The 15,577-nt window shown below is 65.3% G+C and overlaps 5 protein-coding genes across 5 annotated transcripts in view; 3 read left to right on the forward strand and 2 right to left on the reverse strand.

The window, feature by feature from the left end:
• EMIHUDRAFT_363806 (hypothetical protein) overlaps nt 1–575 on the forward strand; it is a 3,614-nt gene extending 3,039 nt beyond the window's left edge. The window contains exons 11-12 of the mRNA XM_005786020.1: nt 90–169; nt 323–575. Of these exons, the coding sequence (XP_005786077.1) occupies nt 90–169; nt 323–563 (321 nt within the window). The 3' untranslated portion in view covers nt 564–575. The remainder of the gene's footprint in view (nt 1–89; nt 170–322) is intronic.
• A 946-nt stretch (nt 576–1,521) lies between these two features.
• EMIHUDRAFT_229368 (hypothetical protein) lies at nt 1,522–3,262 on the reverse strand (the record flags this gene model as incomplete). Its single annotated transcript, XM_005786021.1, has 5 exons — nt 1,522–1,585; nt 1,976–2,002; nt 2,079–2,166; nt 2,289–2,326; nt 2,484–3,262. The coding sequence occupies 5 exons, from the start codon at nt 3,260–3,262 to the stop codon at nt 1,522–1,524; spliced, it is 996 nt and encodes a 331-aa protein (XP_005786078.1).
• Nucleotides 3,263–7,125: 3,863 nt separating this feature from the next.
• On the forward strand, nt 7,126–8,489 carry EMIHUDRAFT_363809 (hypothetical protein). Its single transcript, XM_005786022.1, has 4 exons — nt 7,126–7,458; nt 7,535–7,635; nt 7,712–7,756; nt 7,879–8,489. The coding sequence occupies exons 1-4, from the start codon at nt 7,264–7,266 to the stop codon at nt 8,312–8,314; spliced, it is 777 nt and encodes a 258-aa protein (XP_005786079.1). The 5' UTR covers nt 7,126–7,263; the 3' UTR covers nt 8,315–8,489.
• A 1,765-nt stretch (nt 8,490–10,254) lies between these two features.
• EMIHUDRAFT_455729 (hypothetical protein) lies at nt 10,255–12,337 on the forward strand. Its single transcript, XM_005786023.1, has 3 exons — nt 10,255–10,768; nt 11,542–11,617; nt 11,750–12,337. Exons 1-3 carry the CDS (start codon nt 10,290–10,292, stop codon nt 12,047–12,049), a joined length of 855 nt encoding a protein of 284 aa, XP_005786080.1. The 5' UTR covers nt 10,255–10,289; the 3' UTR covers nt 12,050–12,337.
• On the reverse strand, nt 12,338–13,819 carry EMIHUDRAFT_418014 (hypothetical protein). Its single transcript, XM_005786024.1, has one exon. The coding sequence runs from the start codon at nt 13,751–13,753 to the stop codon at nt 12,764–12,766; it is 990 nt and encodes a 329-aa protein (XP_005786081.1). The 5' UTR covers nt 13,754–13,819; the 3' UTR covers nt 12,338–12,763.
• Nucleotides 13,820–15,577: the final 1,758 nt, after the last annotated feature.

Here is a 15,577-nt window from a genome sequence, read left to right on the forward strand (position 1 = left end):
AGAGACAGCTGCTGCCGCGGAAATAGGTCGTCCCCTTCCCCCACCACGACCTCTCCTTACCCATACCCTAACCCTAACCCTAACCCTAGGTCGTCCCCTTCCACCACCACGACCTCTCCGGCCACGTCACCCAAGCCTACCTCTACAAGGCAAACTACAACGAGTACCGGCGCGCGACACCCGACCCTCACCCCCTCCCTCACCCCCACCCCTCACCCTCACCCCTCACCCCCTCCCTCACCCCCTCCCTCACCCCCTCCCTCACCCCCTCCCTCACCCCCTCCCTCACCCCCTCCCTCACCCCCGTGCCGCCGCCTGGCAGGCCGCGCAAGCTCGAGTGGTACGAGGGCAAGGCCGACGCGCACGTGGATACGCAGATGGTGCCGAACGCCGTCTTCCACTACGACATCTCGCCCGTCAAGGTGGTGGTGCAGGAGGAGTCGGAGGCGCTCGCCGCCTTCGTCACCAAGATTTGCGCCGTCATCGGCGGCATCTACACGGTGGTCGGTTTGCTCGACAGCGTCATGTACCACTCGGTGCAGTCCTTCTCGAAGAAGAAATAGGTCGTAGGTTGCGCGGCCGCGGGACACCCTCCTGGCGCGGTACGCACAAAAACGCGGGCGGACACCCCCACATACCAGACCCCGGCCCACAGCAGTGGCGAGTGGGCAGAGGCTCGCGGGATGTTTTGTCTTTTTGAAAGTTGAGAGGATGATGAAAAAAGATCTTTGTGTGAGATAACGATGTGTCTTGTGAGAGTTGTGTGGATCCCGTCCGATAAGGCCGGCAAAAGGCGAACCTCCGTCTCGAGACCTCCGTGAGACTGAGAGCCGTCCCGCAGCGTCCACAGCGAGTCGCTCCCCGGGTTCTCTCGAGAGATGTGGCGCACATATCTCTACCTAATGGGGGGACGCACTTAGTGTGCGCAGTGGGAAAAGGGGACATGACGGAGGCGCGCGCGTGGGCGGTGTGCCCAAGCCCAAGCCGCAAGCCGCGACTGGTGTGTGCGACCCCAAACCGCGCCCTCGCACCCGGCCAGACAGCTAGCAGAATCATGCTCTCCGCCCTCGCCTCATCAACATGCCGGCGCGGTGAGCGACCGACTCGCTTGCGCCCCGGGGCGCGCCTCCCAAACCGCACCCCCCCTCCTCCCACGGACAGGGGGGGTGGCGGGAAAGAGGGTCGTCTCGCTCTCTGCCCACTCCCCTCGCGGCTCAAGAACTTGCGCCCGCCGCACCCGACGCCCCCGCTGCGGCCGCCGCCGGCTCGCCCTGGCCCGCCGCCGGCTCGCCCTGGCCCGCCGCCTGCTCCGCAGCGAGAGGCGCCGTGCTCGTGTCGCCCGCAGTGCCGCCACCTGTGCCGCCACTTGTGCCGCCACTTGTGCCGCCACTTGTGCCGCCCGCCGCTCGCGTGCCGTGCCGCGGGTGCGCGGCGGCGACGACAGCGCCCTGCACGGCGAGCCGCACCGCGACCTCGACGTCTCCGTTCGCCTCGTCGAGGTAGTGCTGGCACGCCTGTCATTCACAGCGGCGATGGGAGACCAAAGAGTGGGGTCCACCGTTCGCCCGCACGAGGCGGCGAGCGCCTGCGAGGTCTCCTCGAAGCCCGTCAGCCGCGCCAGCAGCGCGCGAGAAGCGCTGCTGTCCGAGCCGCGCAGCCGGGCGGGAGGGAGAGGCGCCTCCACCCGCGCCGGAGGAAGAGGCACCTCCGGGTTGGGCGGGCTGCGGGGCGCCGCCGCCACGGCGGCGGCGATGGCGGCGCTGCGGTGGCGGCGCGCGGCGGCGATTCTCGCGAGGAAGGCCATCCTCTCGGCGCGCGCCTCCGCCAGCCCCGCCTCGAGCTGGCCCACCGTGCCGGGGAGGGGCGGAGGCAGCGGAGGCGGCGGCGGGGGCGGAGGAGGAGGCAGCGGAGCGAAAGGGTCGAGCTGCTGCATCTCCGCCATGCGAGCCTGCATCTCGGCCATCCGCCTGCGCACGTCCTCGCCGCGGCCGCGCACGCCAGCCTGTGCGTGGTGAATCTCGGGTAATCTCGGGTACTCTCGGGTCCTCTCGCCGCGCACGCCAGCCTCGTCCATCGACTCGATTCGGTGCATCAGCCGGATCATCTGCTGCCGCCGCTCCCGCCGCTCGTCGACGGCGGCGCGGAAGTCGGCGAGCGCGTCCGCGTCTTGGGGCGGGTGGAGGTCGGGGTTCTCGCCCCGCGCCAGCAGCGCCGCGCGGTGCCGATCGCGGTACTCTCGCCGCGCCTCCTCGCGCACGCGCCGCACCTCCTCCCGCCGCCGCATGTACTCTGCTCGCTGCTCCGCCCGCCTGCGCGCCGCCTCCGCCTGCGCGCGCGCAACCTCGGCCGCGTGCCTGCGGCCAGGGTTGGGGCCAGGGTTTGGGCTTGGGCCGAGGCTAGGGCCGAGGTTGGGGCCGGGGTTGGGGCCGAGGTTAGGGCCGAGGCTAGGGCCCGCTTGAGCGCGCGGTGTCGCGCCCGCGCACCTCGCGCGCCGCTCGGCGGCGGTCACCTCGTCCTCGGTGGCGTGCAGCTCCGCCCAGTGCGCCTCTCCCGCGGCCGTGGCGGTCGGCACCCAGCGGGGCCACATCTCGATGGACGGCGCAAACCAGCCGCACTGCGGGCACGCGTTGTTGACCGGCGCGGAGGAGCCGGGCCGCCGCTCGCCGTGGTGGGCGAGGAGGTCGTTGCACGCCTCGAGCTCGACGGGCCCGTACGAGCACCGGCCGCACATCCGCCCGTTCGGCACGAGGAGCGCCAGCTCGGACCCCTCGGCCAGCACCTTCTCCACCTTGCGCGCGATCGGCAGCAGCGTCTTGCCCTCCAGGTACGCGCTGAAGGCGCCCTCGCTCGCGTGCTGCGCAATGTCGCGGTCCGAGAAGGCCTCGGCGCTGCACCCGTACCCGCGGAGCGGGCAGCAGCACGCGCCGGCGAGCGCGTCGAGAGCGGCGGCGTCCCCCGAGACGCTGGCCGTGTCCGCCTTTGCGGCAATGTACGAGACGCCCTGAAGCTCTACCGCCTTGGTCGACACGTACGCGCTCAGGCAGGACGCGTGCATGGCGTGGCCCTCCGCGCAGGCGAGCACCGGCAGCCGGCCATCCTCGTCCTTCTCCTCGAGGCAGATCACGCACAGGAGCGCGGCCTCCTCGCGCGAGCGCTTGGAGCCCACGCCCTCCGCCCCTCCGCTGCACACGGCCTCCGCCCCTCCGCCGCACACGGCCTCCGCCCCTCCGCCGCACACGGCCTCGGCCTCCACAGACGCCATGCGAGATGGACTGTGGCTATGCCAGGTCCGGCGGAAGCCCAACGTAAGGCTGTGAAGACTGTGAAAGCAGGTCTTTACGTGAAAGCAGGTCGGATGTCGTAACACGATGGCCGAACGGCACGATGGCCTGCGAATGCTCATTCACAGCGATGCCCGAGGGGAATTCGCGTGGAAATTCGATCCGCCGCGACTCTGGGAGGGGTCCTTTACTCGCATAATGTGGGTAAACGAAAAAAGTAGCGCCCAATTCGTCTACGTACGGCTTAGTGTGTGGTTGGGGTGGCCTCAGGCATCCCCAAGGGAGCCTCTGCGGTGCCACATAAGCAGCTTAGTGATTGTCGAGACTTAAAGTGTTTCGTCTGAAGATCTCGCAAACAAGACAGACACTACTCTATGTGGTCACCAGTAAACGAAAATTCGACTTTGAGGGATAATATCTCAAAAGACTGGGTGAGAGCATAGCATTATTATTGCATATTAGGCCGCATAAGGTCAGACTTGACCCCACAAGCATCCAGAACCCGATGCTCCGGCTCGACTGTGCCGGCACACTGCCTCCTCGCGCACGCAGCTAGCAGGCCGTTGCGGCCCGTGGTGCACCAGAGAGAGAGGTCGACGCGTTGCCCCCGCTGGCGACCCCGCGCGGCTCAGGCCAGCCAGAAGGTGTGTGGTGACGGCACCGTGGCAGGAGTGCGGAGATGAGCTCGCCGAACGCGAGCAGCAGATGGCCAAAGTGTGCCAGCGCGAGAGCCTCGCGAGCGGGCGCAGAAGGAGCTCGCCGTGACACGATGCCGGGCGGTGGTGGTGCTCTGGCGACTGTGCACAGTGGGCAAAGTCAGGCTGCAACAGGGCAGCACGATGGTAGTGCCCTGCTGCAGCCTGGCCTGACATGCACAGGGCGAACAGAGACACTACTATCGTCTGGCGCTCGTCACCGAATCTGGGCGAACTTCGACCGCCGCCACAGCTCGCCACGAGCACGCAGCGACAAAATGCTGACTGTACGGAAGTTGAGGCTAGTCGAGAGGAAGAGGCTGCCGTGCGAGCCGGCAGCTGGCTGGCTCGGGCGGACTGACTCCGGCGTGTTTTTTCGGCTTCTTCTTTCATAGTAGCGTATACGCTACTTTCGTTTACCCACATTCTGCGAGTATCGGGAAGGAGGTAGGTTGCGGGAAAAATCTGAGAAATCACCCGCACTCCCCCCCCCCCCCCTCCCTACCTAGGTAGTCGGCCGGGCGGGATCTGCCGACACATAATGACGCTTACCCTCACCTTACTCTCGAAGCAGGTCGTCCCGTCGAACGGCAACAGGGACCAGCCTCTTCGAAGCCTTATGCGGCGCTTCGAATCAGCGCAGATCGTTCTCGGGCCCCGCTTTGGGTTGGGGTCGGACGGAGACGCGAGCCTCATCGAGCAGGGGGACGAGGTTGGGATTGCACTTCCGTCCCCTCGGAACGGGTAGTTGCTGCTGCCTCGCAGGATGCAGGCCACGTCCGCCCGTGATTCGCAGACCCGACCCGTACGCAAAATAGCGGCATGCAGCACTGGCGTGGCCCGCCGGGGCGACCGGAGCAGCCATGTCCGCCGCACAGCCCGCACGTAGCGTTGCAGCAGACCTGGCGGCTTGGGTGCTGGACGCCGGCCGTGCAGGTAGATTTCTCCACACACACAAAGTGGTGGGGCAAGGGGGGGCGACCCTCGCTTCTCCACGCCCGGACACGGGCAGGAGCCCCACGGCATTCAAAGTGCAAGCACTGGCCCGGTGCACGTGGGTGAGCAGCCTGCCCCTCCCTCCCGACAAACCAACTCCCGCACACACACAATCGCACTCTGGCCATCGAATGACTCCGAATGACTCACTGTGTGTGCTAAGACAGAATCTCCGCAGACATCCAAAACGGGCCGTGCCGCGTTTGTGGTGTCTTCTCAAGCACTAGCATCCGGACGCCGCACTCGAGGCCCCAGCTTCGGCTGAGGGCTAACAAGCTGCCGAGCCCAAATCACTGTGAGAGTCGTGATTTCTTGTTGGTCTTCAAAAATCTCTCTCTCGGAGAAAGCTGATACAAAGCAAGAACACAACGTTTGTTATGATCCCCCCCAATGAACACACCAGAGAGGGAGGGCGAGACGATCGAGGGGTCCCGTACCATGCGGAATCGACCCTATCCAGTGCTCAAGTGCTCAAGAACACAACGCACTCTCTCACATGACAAGCGACAAGCGATCCCCACGACAGCGATTATGGGTGGGGACTAACTACTCGAGTACATGATCCGAAGATGAAGGGTGGAGGGGCCCGTCCGCAGAGCTAGGCGGCGCGGGCACCGCCCACTGGGGCCGAGGGCAAGAGAGGTGTGGCTACGTGACCCGAAAAGGCCAGAGTCGAGAGCAACCCTCGAGCTGGGTCGCTCATATACTCAACACGCCCCCACGACGCAGCACGAGGTTGCTGTTGTATATCCGATACCGCCGTGTTTCGAGGTAGGGCAGGCGTTCCGGGACGCGAGTTCCCCCGGGTTACCTTGGGCACTATTTTCGATCTTTTTCGTAGCCGTTTGCCGCTTGCTTGTTCTTGACGTCGTTGACCCAGTTGGCACGCTCAGGGGAGTTGACCCAGTTGGTACGCGTCTTGCGCGCCTACTTTTTAATAGTATCGGCATCACCCGCCACAAACCGCCGCCATGAAGATCTGGGTGGGCGGTAAGCCGTCATTGCCCGGCGCTGCTTGCAGCGCTCTGGGTGGTAGTGGCGGCGCTCCAAGAGTGGTGCTCTTGGGAAGAGGTTCCTCCTTTCCGCTCCCCCCCGCAAGGCGCGAGACACACAGATCTACTGATGACACCGCCGACCACCGCTTCCTTTTAAACGACGGGTACCAAATCGAGGGGTCCCGTACCACGCGGAATCGACCCTATCCAGTGTGCTCAAGTGCTCAATAATAGAGGAGCGAAAATCAGATTGTTTCTTGCTAAGGCGCCTAAGTGACGGTTGGCATCAACCGATCTGCTGCGTGTGGTGGAGTTGGTGCCCACCGCTTCCTTAAGAAAGAAATAGCAAACCCTGTCAGCAGTTCACCCTCGGGTATGTTCGTAAGAGCTAAGTATATCTGAAAATCGTGGCGCCTGCATCTCATCGAGCTCCGACCGCCGCTCCGAGCTGTCATCACCAATCGTGAGCACAACCTAGGCTTGGATGCTGAGCCACCTGAGCCACAGAGGGTGCCGCGCGGCGACGTGGCAAGCGCGCATCGTGCGATTCAGCCCCGCCGTCAGCAAGCCGGTCGCGATCAAGCCAGATTCGCTCGCGCAGTCCCGCCGCCGATCCACCACGTCCACGTCCTCGCAAGAACAAAAAAACGCTGGCTTCATCCTTGACCTCGGAACTAAGGAGCTCATTCCCGAGTGGAAAAAGATGATTGCGCCGTCGACATTCGTGACCGACGTGACGGCGGGCGTAACAGTCGGCTGCGTCGCGGTGCCGCTGTCGCTGGCCATTGCGGTTGCAAGCGGTGTTCCGCCCGAGGTGGGGCTTGTTAGCGCAGCGGTGGCGGGCGTCGCCGGCGGGCTGATGGGAGGCACGACGCTCGCCATCACGGGCCCGGCCGCGGCGATCAGCCTGCTGGTCTGCGAGGCGGTGCAGACACACGGTCTCGGCACGCTCCCCTTCATCACCCTCGCGTGCGGCGGGCTGCAGCTGGCGATGGGCGTTGTTCGCGGAGGCGGCATCACCAAATACGTGCCGGAGAGCGTCATCGCGGGCTTCACGACCGGCATTGGCGTCATGATTCTGGCCGGCCAGCTGCCAAAGGCACTCGACCATCGCCCTCCAATCACGTCGAGAGGAGGTGCTCCCTGGGTGATATTGACCCAGCCTGTTGTCTCTAGGCGCTCGACCTGACACTGCCCGCCGGCCTCAACACCGTCGAGGTGGTGCAGGCCGTGGGCGCCAACATCTTCAAAATCAACCCCGCCGCCTTCGCGCTCACGATCGGCGTGATCGGCACGATGCACGTCATTCCCAAGATCCACCCGAAGATACCGTCGGCCCTCGTCGCAGTCGGCGGAGCCACGGCCACAACGAAGCTGCTCGGGCTCAGCGCGACCTCCATCGGCGCGCTGCCGAGTGGGCTCTCCGCCTTCACGCTCAGCATGCCGACCCTCCCGCCCGTCGAGTCGCTGCCTGCGCTCGGCGGCACCCTCCTCCTCCACTGATGCCAAGACGAGCCTCGTCGAGCGCTCTCCCCGAACCTCTCCCCACCTTGTCATAGGCACCATCCTGCTCATCTACGCCATGACGAGTGCGGAGACGCTCCTCTCGTGCACGGCCCTTGACCGGCTGCGGCCGACCTCATACAAGCACAACCCCGACCAGGAGCTCTTCGGGAGGGGATCGCAAACATGACTCTCGGTTGTATCTCGGCTGTATCTCGGCTGTATCTTGGCTATAGGAGCTCATCGGGCAGGGCGTCGCCAACATCACGTCGGCTGCTTTCATGGGCAGCCCGTTTAGACGGACTTCCAGCCGTTTCACTGTATTCGCAACCCTTCTATCCACGCGAGGGCGCAGGTAGGTGTAGGGTGGGGTCCGTTCTCGTGACTCTGGTGTATCCACAACGTAGGCATGCCCGTCACCGCCGTCATCGCGCGCTCGAGCCTCAACATCAAGCTCAAGGCGAACTCCCGCCTCCCCGCCCTCGTCCAGTCGGCTTTCGTCTTTGGCTCTCTCGCGCTTTACTCGGACGTCATCTCGGCGGTCCCCCTGTCCGCTCTCGCGGGCGTGCTCATCTCGTCGGGTGCCGGGATGCTGCAGCCCGCTGAGCTCAAGAGCTGCCTCGCCGACGACAAGTACAACATCGGGCCGTACCTCGTCACCACGGGCGGCATGCTCACGATGGGCATGGCGGAGGGCATCGTCCTCGGCTGCGCCTCGTCGGCCGCCAAGCACCTCGTGCAGCAGCACCTCCTCGCCGCCGGCGGCGGCGGCTGGGTGGTCCACGCTGAGGAGGCCCCCCCCAAGGCGCCAGTCCCCTCGCCCGGCACGCGAAAGGAGGCCTGACTTGCCAGGGCGGCAGGTCAGCGCACGCTACGTACGTGTACGTGTGGTGTCACCGGCGCCGATTCCGGTGAACGCCCTGCGGTCTGAGGCCGCGCAGCCGGGATGCTCTCTCGTCGGGCTCGGGCGGTGGTGCCTTCTTTATAGGCGCCCTTGACCCAACATTGAAGGTACATATAAAGGTAGGGGAAGGGAGCGGGGGGGGCGCCCAGCATCACAGGCGAAGACGCTCAAGCAAGCAGTGTATCGACTCAGCAACAGATAGGCAGCGCTGACAGCCGCGTCACGGTCTCGCCGCCATGGGGGATGGGGGGTGCAGGGCAGGGGGGGGGGGGGGGGGCAGTCTCTCCGAACATAGCTCATTGCTCATGGCCAAACACGATCTAGAGGGCGATGGGGGGTCGGGGGCGCAGCGAGGCGGGGGGACAGATGAGCACACGATCTAGCGCGATGCGGTCGCGGTCTACGCGAATGGACTGCTCATTGGATGCGTAATTCTAGGTTGACTTCTCCGAAAGATCTAGTGCAGTTTGCAGACGCCCGCAGAATTTTGCAGCATCTCGGAGGATGTAAAGGCCCTAGCTGGGCCGCGACATCACGTCCTTCGTTTCTGTGGCAAGTGTGAAGGGTACCAGCTGCCAAAGGGGTCGATTTCTCGACCTCCCGAATTCTCCGGGTAAGGGCGGTCCCCGGCATTATTTAGGGTGCTAATCACGAATCCAAGGCCAGAAACACGCCGCAAGATCATCCTACAGGTGTACTCGGTAACTCCATGGCCCATACCTGCTTAAAGTAGATGCCCTAAAGCGGCGGTGACGACGAGAAGCGTCTTCATGGCGCCGCTCTGGTTCGTATCCATCATGGCTACCTGTGGGCGCGCGTGAACCCGTAGAAGCAGGCGCGCGTGAGAGCAGCAGGCGCGCGCGAGAGCAGGCGCACGATACCCTATCGAGGGCGACGATTTCGCCCGTCCCGATTTTCGGCGACTAGTTTACGCGGATGTCAGCGAGGACCAACCGAACGCTTGTGGATGAGAACGAATAGGCACGGAAAGTTCTCAGTCGTTCTTCACACGGCAATCGCCTCGTCTTCATCTCGAGATCTTCATCTGCACGCTTATCTCCCGTCAGATCGGATCTCCCTGCCATTCGTGAAGTCCTGATCGGATGTCTCCCTCTCGTTTCCCTGGATGGAAGCTTCGGAAACGTGCAACAGGTAGAGGGGACCCTCTGGTTTCCGGCTGGGGTTGCTGGAAACCTATGACAGGCCCGCCAGCCAGAGGAGTCCCCTCTCGTCTAGGACACGTTTGTTTGGCATGGTTGGTGGGGGCGAGGGGGGAGAGAGAGAGAAATGTTGTCGTGTTTCAAACAGACAACCCAAGGGAGGGATGGGAGGAAGGCACGCCGCCACCACACAAGCGCACTTGGAGCACTTGGAGTGCAGTTATCAACCGCACATCCAGGGCCGGGGAGCTAAGAAGCGCACCCAGCGGGCCGGATGATTGGCATCGGGTTGCGGGCAAGAGAGCCCTAGCCCCGGGGGTGCGCGGTCGCAGGGCCATAACACGTCTCCGAGGGTTAGCCCCCCGCGTACCGGGTTACCCCTTAACTGCAGAACGCACCCTCTTCCTCGACCGTGGGGGGGTGCGCGGTCGCAGGGCCATAACACGGGTCTCCGAGGGCGTACGGCAGCGCTCCGGGTTTCCCTCAGCGGCGGAATTTTTCCCTCGCGCTTCCCTGGGCCCCCCTAGCAGCAGACCGCACCCCCTCTACTCGGAGCTAAAGAATACTCTCCGAGGGTTGGACCCGCGTACCAGGTTTCCCCTTAACTGCAAGGACGCCCCCTCTACTCGGAGCTAGAGATACGTGATACGGGAATACGTACCGCCCCGGCTCAGTTTTTCTTACAGTGGCTGTATGCCCACACCCTGATGGCGGTGATAGCCCTGTGTGTGGGTAGCTCAAGGCTTGCCTGCCCGATGAGCTGCTGCGCCTCGCTCTTAGCGGGTGTCCATGCGCACGCTCCGCTCCGCCCGCACGTGGCGAGCCGCGCGCCGGCGCCGCTCCTCGGACTTCCCGGCGCTCCCCGCAACGCGCTCTCGTCGCTGCTGCAGGACGCTGGCTACAGCGGCGTGCCGACTCGGGTGGAGGAGCTGAGCGCCGGATTTTGCAACTGGGTATACCTCTGTGAGTACGAGGGCCCGCCGGAGTCCATGCCAGCATCCTGCCAGGGCGCGGCCTCCGTGGACGGCGCCGAGGTGGGAGACGCCGACGGCACGGCGGCGGGAACGGCGGAGGAGGCGCGGCCGCCGATGCGCAGGCGCAGGCGCGTCGCCAGCACGGCACGGACCGTGGTGGCCAAGCTCTTCTCTCCGCTCGCCAAGCTGAGGCTGACGCCCGCCATGCGCGGCGCCGCCGACGCGAGCGCGTCGGACGAGGGCCTCGGGCCGCGCGTGCTGTACAGCTCCTCGGACGGGCTCGTGACGGACTTCATCTCCGGGCGGACGCTGACGGAGAGCGACATCCACGCGCCGGCGGCGCACCGCGGCGTCCTCCGCGCGCTCGCGCCGCGGCTCGCGGCGCTCCACTCAGTCCGCCTCCCCGCCGGCGCTCCGGTCGTGCTCTGGCACTTCATGGACGAGATGCTCGCCCAGATCGAGGTAGGAGGGGCCGCGCTGCCGCGAGGCGTCTCTGCGGCGGCGGTCGGCTCCGAGGTGCGGAGGATGCGGAGCCGCTTCGAGGCGCTCGAGCTGCCCGTCGTCAACGGGCACGGAGACCTCAAGCCCAGCAACCTGATGATCCCCGCCAGCACCGCAGCCGCAGCCCCTTCCGCCAGCGCCTCGGCCGCCGCTGGCTCCACTGGCTCCGCCTCGGCCGGCGCCGCCCCGCTACCGACGGTCACCTTCATCGACTTCGAGCTCGCCGGGGCTCACTACCGCGGGTGAGGCCCCCCGCACGCTGCCGCCCTCAGCCGGTGCGGCTCTGCCGGTGGGCAGCCCACTGGCTCAGCCATTTGGCCTCCCTCCCTGCGGCAGGTACGACCTGTAGAAGCTCTTCTATTCACAGCTCTTCTATTCACAGCTCTTCTACTGCGGCAGGTACGACCTGTACAAGCTCTTCCGCACCTCGGGCCACCTCTCGCACAAGAACATGCACGCCCTCCTGCCGCAGCTGCCCGCCTCCGAACCTTCCCCGAACCTTCCCCGAACCGGCTCCGGAACCTTCCCGCAGGCGCGCGTTCCTCCGCGACTACCTCCGCTGCCTCGCCGAGGCGGACCAGCCGCCCGCGGGCCAGCGGCGGACTCGAGTCGCGAAGAGCGACCTCCGCGAGATCCACGCAGAGGCGAATCACTCCCCCCCCCCCCCTCCCCACCCACCCCCCCTGTGGGGTCTTGCGTGCGAGAGCGCGGGCTGAGTGGCGGAGCTGCTCTGCGCGCAGGCGCTCGCCTTCGAGCCGCTCACCTGGCTCGAGGCGGCCGTCTTCTTCTTCTTCGCGATGGCGACCTACCCGGCCAAGGCGCACGAGTGGCAGCCCCTCGCGCTCGACCGGTGGGAGTCGTACCTCGCCTCGGCGCACTTGGTCGAGCAGGACGGGCCCGCGACGCGAGAGCTGCTCGCCGCGAGGCATCGGAAGCGAGCGCTGCGGAGCCGAAAGGCACCCGGATGGGCAGACCCAGACGCGACAGGGCCGCCCTCCCCGCAGCAGCCCGAACCGAATCGGGCAGACGCGGAGGACTGACGGGCAGGGCTTGGACGGGGCGCTTGCTCGCTGCTGGCGCTGCCGCCTGCTGTAGGCGCGCGTCGCGCGAGTCGAGAGAGCCGAGCGGCCAGGGATGGCCTACCGGTGTGTATACTCTACAGGTGTTCGAAGGTGTAGGATCGGTCCTATCTGAGATTGCTCTCGCGTGCATTGCCCCATTGGACGTCCCAGTCTGGTCAGCGGCCCGAGATTTCTTTTGACGTGGCGTCCACCCCGATCCCCGTGTACCGATACCAGTGACAATCTCCGCCGCGGCGGCGAGATCCGAAAATGTACGAACGATAAGAAGACACATGCGATGCGTGCTCGGAAAATCTCTCCAAGACATGTGGCGTGTGTTTCGGTGATTGCGTGTGGCGCCGCCGCCCGAGGCCAGCCAGGCGGGGCCGGGGGAGGAGAGGACGACGTGTACCACAGAAATCGACGTAGGGAACCCGACAGTGCCACTGGAGGAGCTCGCGATCCGTGGTAGCCTCACGGGCGGGCGGTGTCGCCCTCGCGAAGCGGCGTTGCGGGGCCGCGGTGTATGCGAGTCATCTGCTGAGGAGGCGGCGGCACGCCTCCCGTGCAGCTGCAGGTCCGGCGCGCGGGCTCGCGCAGCTCCCGCCGGCGCCGCGAGCGGCCACACGAGGCGGGTGGAGGAGGGCCCCGGAGGCTCCGGGCCCCGCCCCCCCCGCCTCGCAGCGCGCGCCCTCATAGCTTCGCCTTTTTGGCGGGCGGCGAGGCCCCTGCGCCGCTCGAGGCGGCGGCCGCCTGCCCCTTCGGCCGCTTCTCGGCGGGTTTGAGGATCTGGAAGGAGCACATCAGAGTGTCGTCCACCGACATCATCGCGCCCGCATTGTCAAACTCGCCGCAATAGTTTGGCGCCGAGAAGACGGTCACCAGCTGGCGCTTTGCAAAGAACTCGTAGCCGTCCTCTACCACCTGGTGCGCGCGGCAGACGAGGTCGAGGTTGTGCTCGTCGAGAAAGTCGGAGACGACGTCGGCGCCAAACGTGTACGAGACGCCGCGGTCGTTCTCGCCCCACCCCGTCACGTCCTTGTCCGGGTCGGACCAGAGCAGGTCGCAGAGCAGGCCCTGGTCCGGCACGTCCGTCGGCCGCTCGAGGCGCGCGATCTGGCTCAGCTGCTTTAGGTCGGGCGAGAGGCCGCCGTGCATGCACAGGATCTTCTCGTCCACGACGGCGGCGACGGGCAAGCAGTTGAAGCAGTCTGTGAAGGTCTTCCACAGCTTCACCGAGAAGCGCCGCTTGCACTCGTCGTAGAAGCCGTAGATGCGGTTGATCGAGGCGCACTCGTGGTTGCCGCGCAGCAGGAAGAAGTTTTCCGGGTACTTGATCTTGTACGCGAGCAGCAGGCAGATGGTCTCGAGCGACTGCTTCCCGCGGTCCACGTAGTCACCCAAAAAGAGGTAGTTTGAGTCGGGAGGGAAGCCGCCGTACTCAAAGAGGCGCAGCAGGTCAAAGTACTGCCCGTGCAGGTCGCCGCAGATCTTGATTGGCGCCTCCAGCTCGAGCAGCGTCGGCTGCTTCAGAAAGACCTCGCGGGCGGTCGTGCAGAGCGCTCGGATCTCTGACTCGAGCAGGTTCACCTGCTTGCCAGGGCGCGCGCCGCGCACCTCGAGCAGCTTGGTGATTATCCGGTCGACGTCGACAGCGCCCGACGCCGAAGACGAGCCCGCCATCCGCCCAGCCAGCGCGCGCGCGGGCAGACAGCCAGGCAGGATCCCCTGGCACCAGACGAGGCAGGGCTGATAGGTGCGGGGCGCGCACCCAGCCGCTTTTCTTTTCTCGCTCCCGGGGCGAGAGCACCGCCTACAACCTGCCGACATGGCAGTTGCGACGGCGTCTTCACCTCGAGAACACACACACACACAATAAACACACACACACACACACACACACACACGCACTTAGCTGCCAGCCTAGCTCACGCTAGCTTCACGCAGGCGTGCGTCCTCCTGCGGCTATGCTCCGCGAGGAGTTCGAGAACGAGGCCGGCGCCGAACGCCTCAGGACGGCGGCCCGAGCCGAGTTCCCGTGTCCGTCAGCCTGTGAGTTCGCGGTTTGCTCTGTCCTCGCGTGCTTGGCAATCGCTGGCGCCGTGTCGGCTCTGAGCCTCCGGCCTGGCGGGCCTGCCATCATCGAGCGAGCGCCACGCATGCGCCCCGCTGCTACACATGCCGCCGCCGCCGCCGAGCGGAAGACCCTCAAGAGCACGGCGTGCTGCTCGCCGCTCTTCCGGTGGGTCGTCAACAAGAGCGCGCCGACGCTGGTCCTTGCACCCAAGACCGGGACGACCGCCGTCATCGCATTCATGAACGACTGCTCCACGGGTCACATTAGCCCTCTGCAGACAGTGTGCAGGCAGGCGCGGTGCGATGGCCCCACACTCCGCCACTTCATTAACCGAGGCGACATCGTCCACGCGCACGTGCGACCCACTCGCGGCCAGCGCGTCTACGGCGTCATGCGGCACCCGCGACCCGGTGGAGCGCTTCGTCAGCTTCCTCAACTACAGGCTGGACGGCCCCGGCCCCCGGACCGACTGGATCCTCCTCAAGCTGCCGTTTGGCAACGCGAGCATCTCGCAGGTCATCGACGCCATCCCCGACGACAGGGCCATGAGGAGCTTTCACCCCTTCGCGACGCAGCGCACGTACCTTGAGTGGGCGTCGCCGGTCCTGTGCAGCGTGCAGGATCTCGCCGCCCACCTCCGTCAGCACCTGGGATTTCGCAACTGTCCGGCACACATGCCGCACCGCCTCAAGTCCACCAGGGAGCGGGGCCGCCCGCGACCGGACCAGCTGCTCCGGGTGGAGCGCGCCTTCGCAGGCGACATGCAGCTCTGGAGTTCCAAGTGCGGCACGAACCGCAATCATTCCGCCACGGGCTGATTCCGTCCGATCTGTGATTGCTATGCTATGCGTCGATGATTGCTATGCTATCCACGATTTGCTCTGCCTGCACGCCATGACGTCGACAGTATACTAACACACATGATTGGTATTTGTGAGTGAGAGGCAGTGTGCATGAGAGGTGCCAAGGTATCTGTAATGCACAGAGGCCAGACACTGGTGTGAGGTTGGCATGGAGGTTGTTGGCCATTAGCTCTCAGCAAGGACACAGACATTCATCTCATCTCAGATGTCAGGCTGAGGAGGAACAAACGCTTTTGCAGCCACACGGCACATTTAGTGGGGGAAATGGTCCACTAAAACATTCATTTTCCAAGTGAAAAGGGGAGAAGTACTCTCTCTTGAGGGAAACATTGGACCGTCAGCGGTCAGGCCCCGGGGACTGGCCAGCCCGACTAACACAACCTTTAGGAACACCATTTTGCGGTCCTGAGCGGCCGTCTCGGAGCAGAAGCTTCCCTGCCTCCTTAGTCATGTTGCGGTGCCCTCGCGCCATCTGGTCCACGCACTGCTCGCAAGTAAAGCGTCTTCACAGGTCGGCAGATACGCCTCACCTTCAAAAGGGTGGCTGCCTACCCTAAAGCCCAGCCC

This window comes from Emiliania huxleyi, assembly GCF_000372725.1.
Source record: "Emiliania huxleyi CCMP1516 chromosome Unknown EMIHUscaffold_155, whole genome shotgun sequence".
Classification (NCBI taxonomy): domain Eukaryota; phylum Haptophyta; order Isochrysidales; family Noelaerhabdaceae; genus Emiliania; species Emiliania huxleyi.

Coding starts and splice junctions, on each gene's coding strand:
- EMIHUDRAFT_363809 (XM_005786022.1), top strand. CDS start 7,264: ATGCACGTCATTCCCAAGATCCACCCGAAGATACCGTCGGCCCTCGTC. Junction 7,459..7,534: donor CTGCGCTCGGCGGCACCCTC/CTCCTCCACTGA, acceptor ATAGGCACCATC/CTGCTCATCTACGCCATGAC. Junction 7,636..7,711: donor CACAACCCCGACCAGGAGCT/CTTCGGGAGGGG, acceptor GCTATAGGAGCT/CATCGGGCAGGGCGTCGCCA.
- EMIHUDRAFT_455729 (XM_005786023.1), top strand. CDS start 10,290: ATGAGCTGCTGCGCCTCGCTCTTAGCGGGTGTCCATGCGCACGCTCCG. Junction 10,769..11,541: donor GGCCTCGGGCCGCGCGTGCT/GTACAGCTCCTC, acceptor ACCTTCCCGCAG/GCGCGCGTTCCTCCGCGACT. Junction 11,618..11,749: donor CGGGCCAGCGGCGGACTCGA/GTCGCGAAGAGC, acceptor CTCTGCGCGCAG/GCGCTCGCCTTCGAGCCGCT.
- EMIHUDRAFT_418014 (XM_005786024.1), bottom strand. CDS start 13,753: ATGGCGGGCTCGTCTTCGGCGTCGGGCGCTGTCGACGTCGACCGGATA.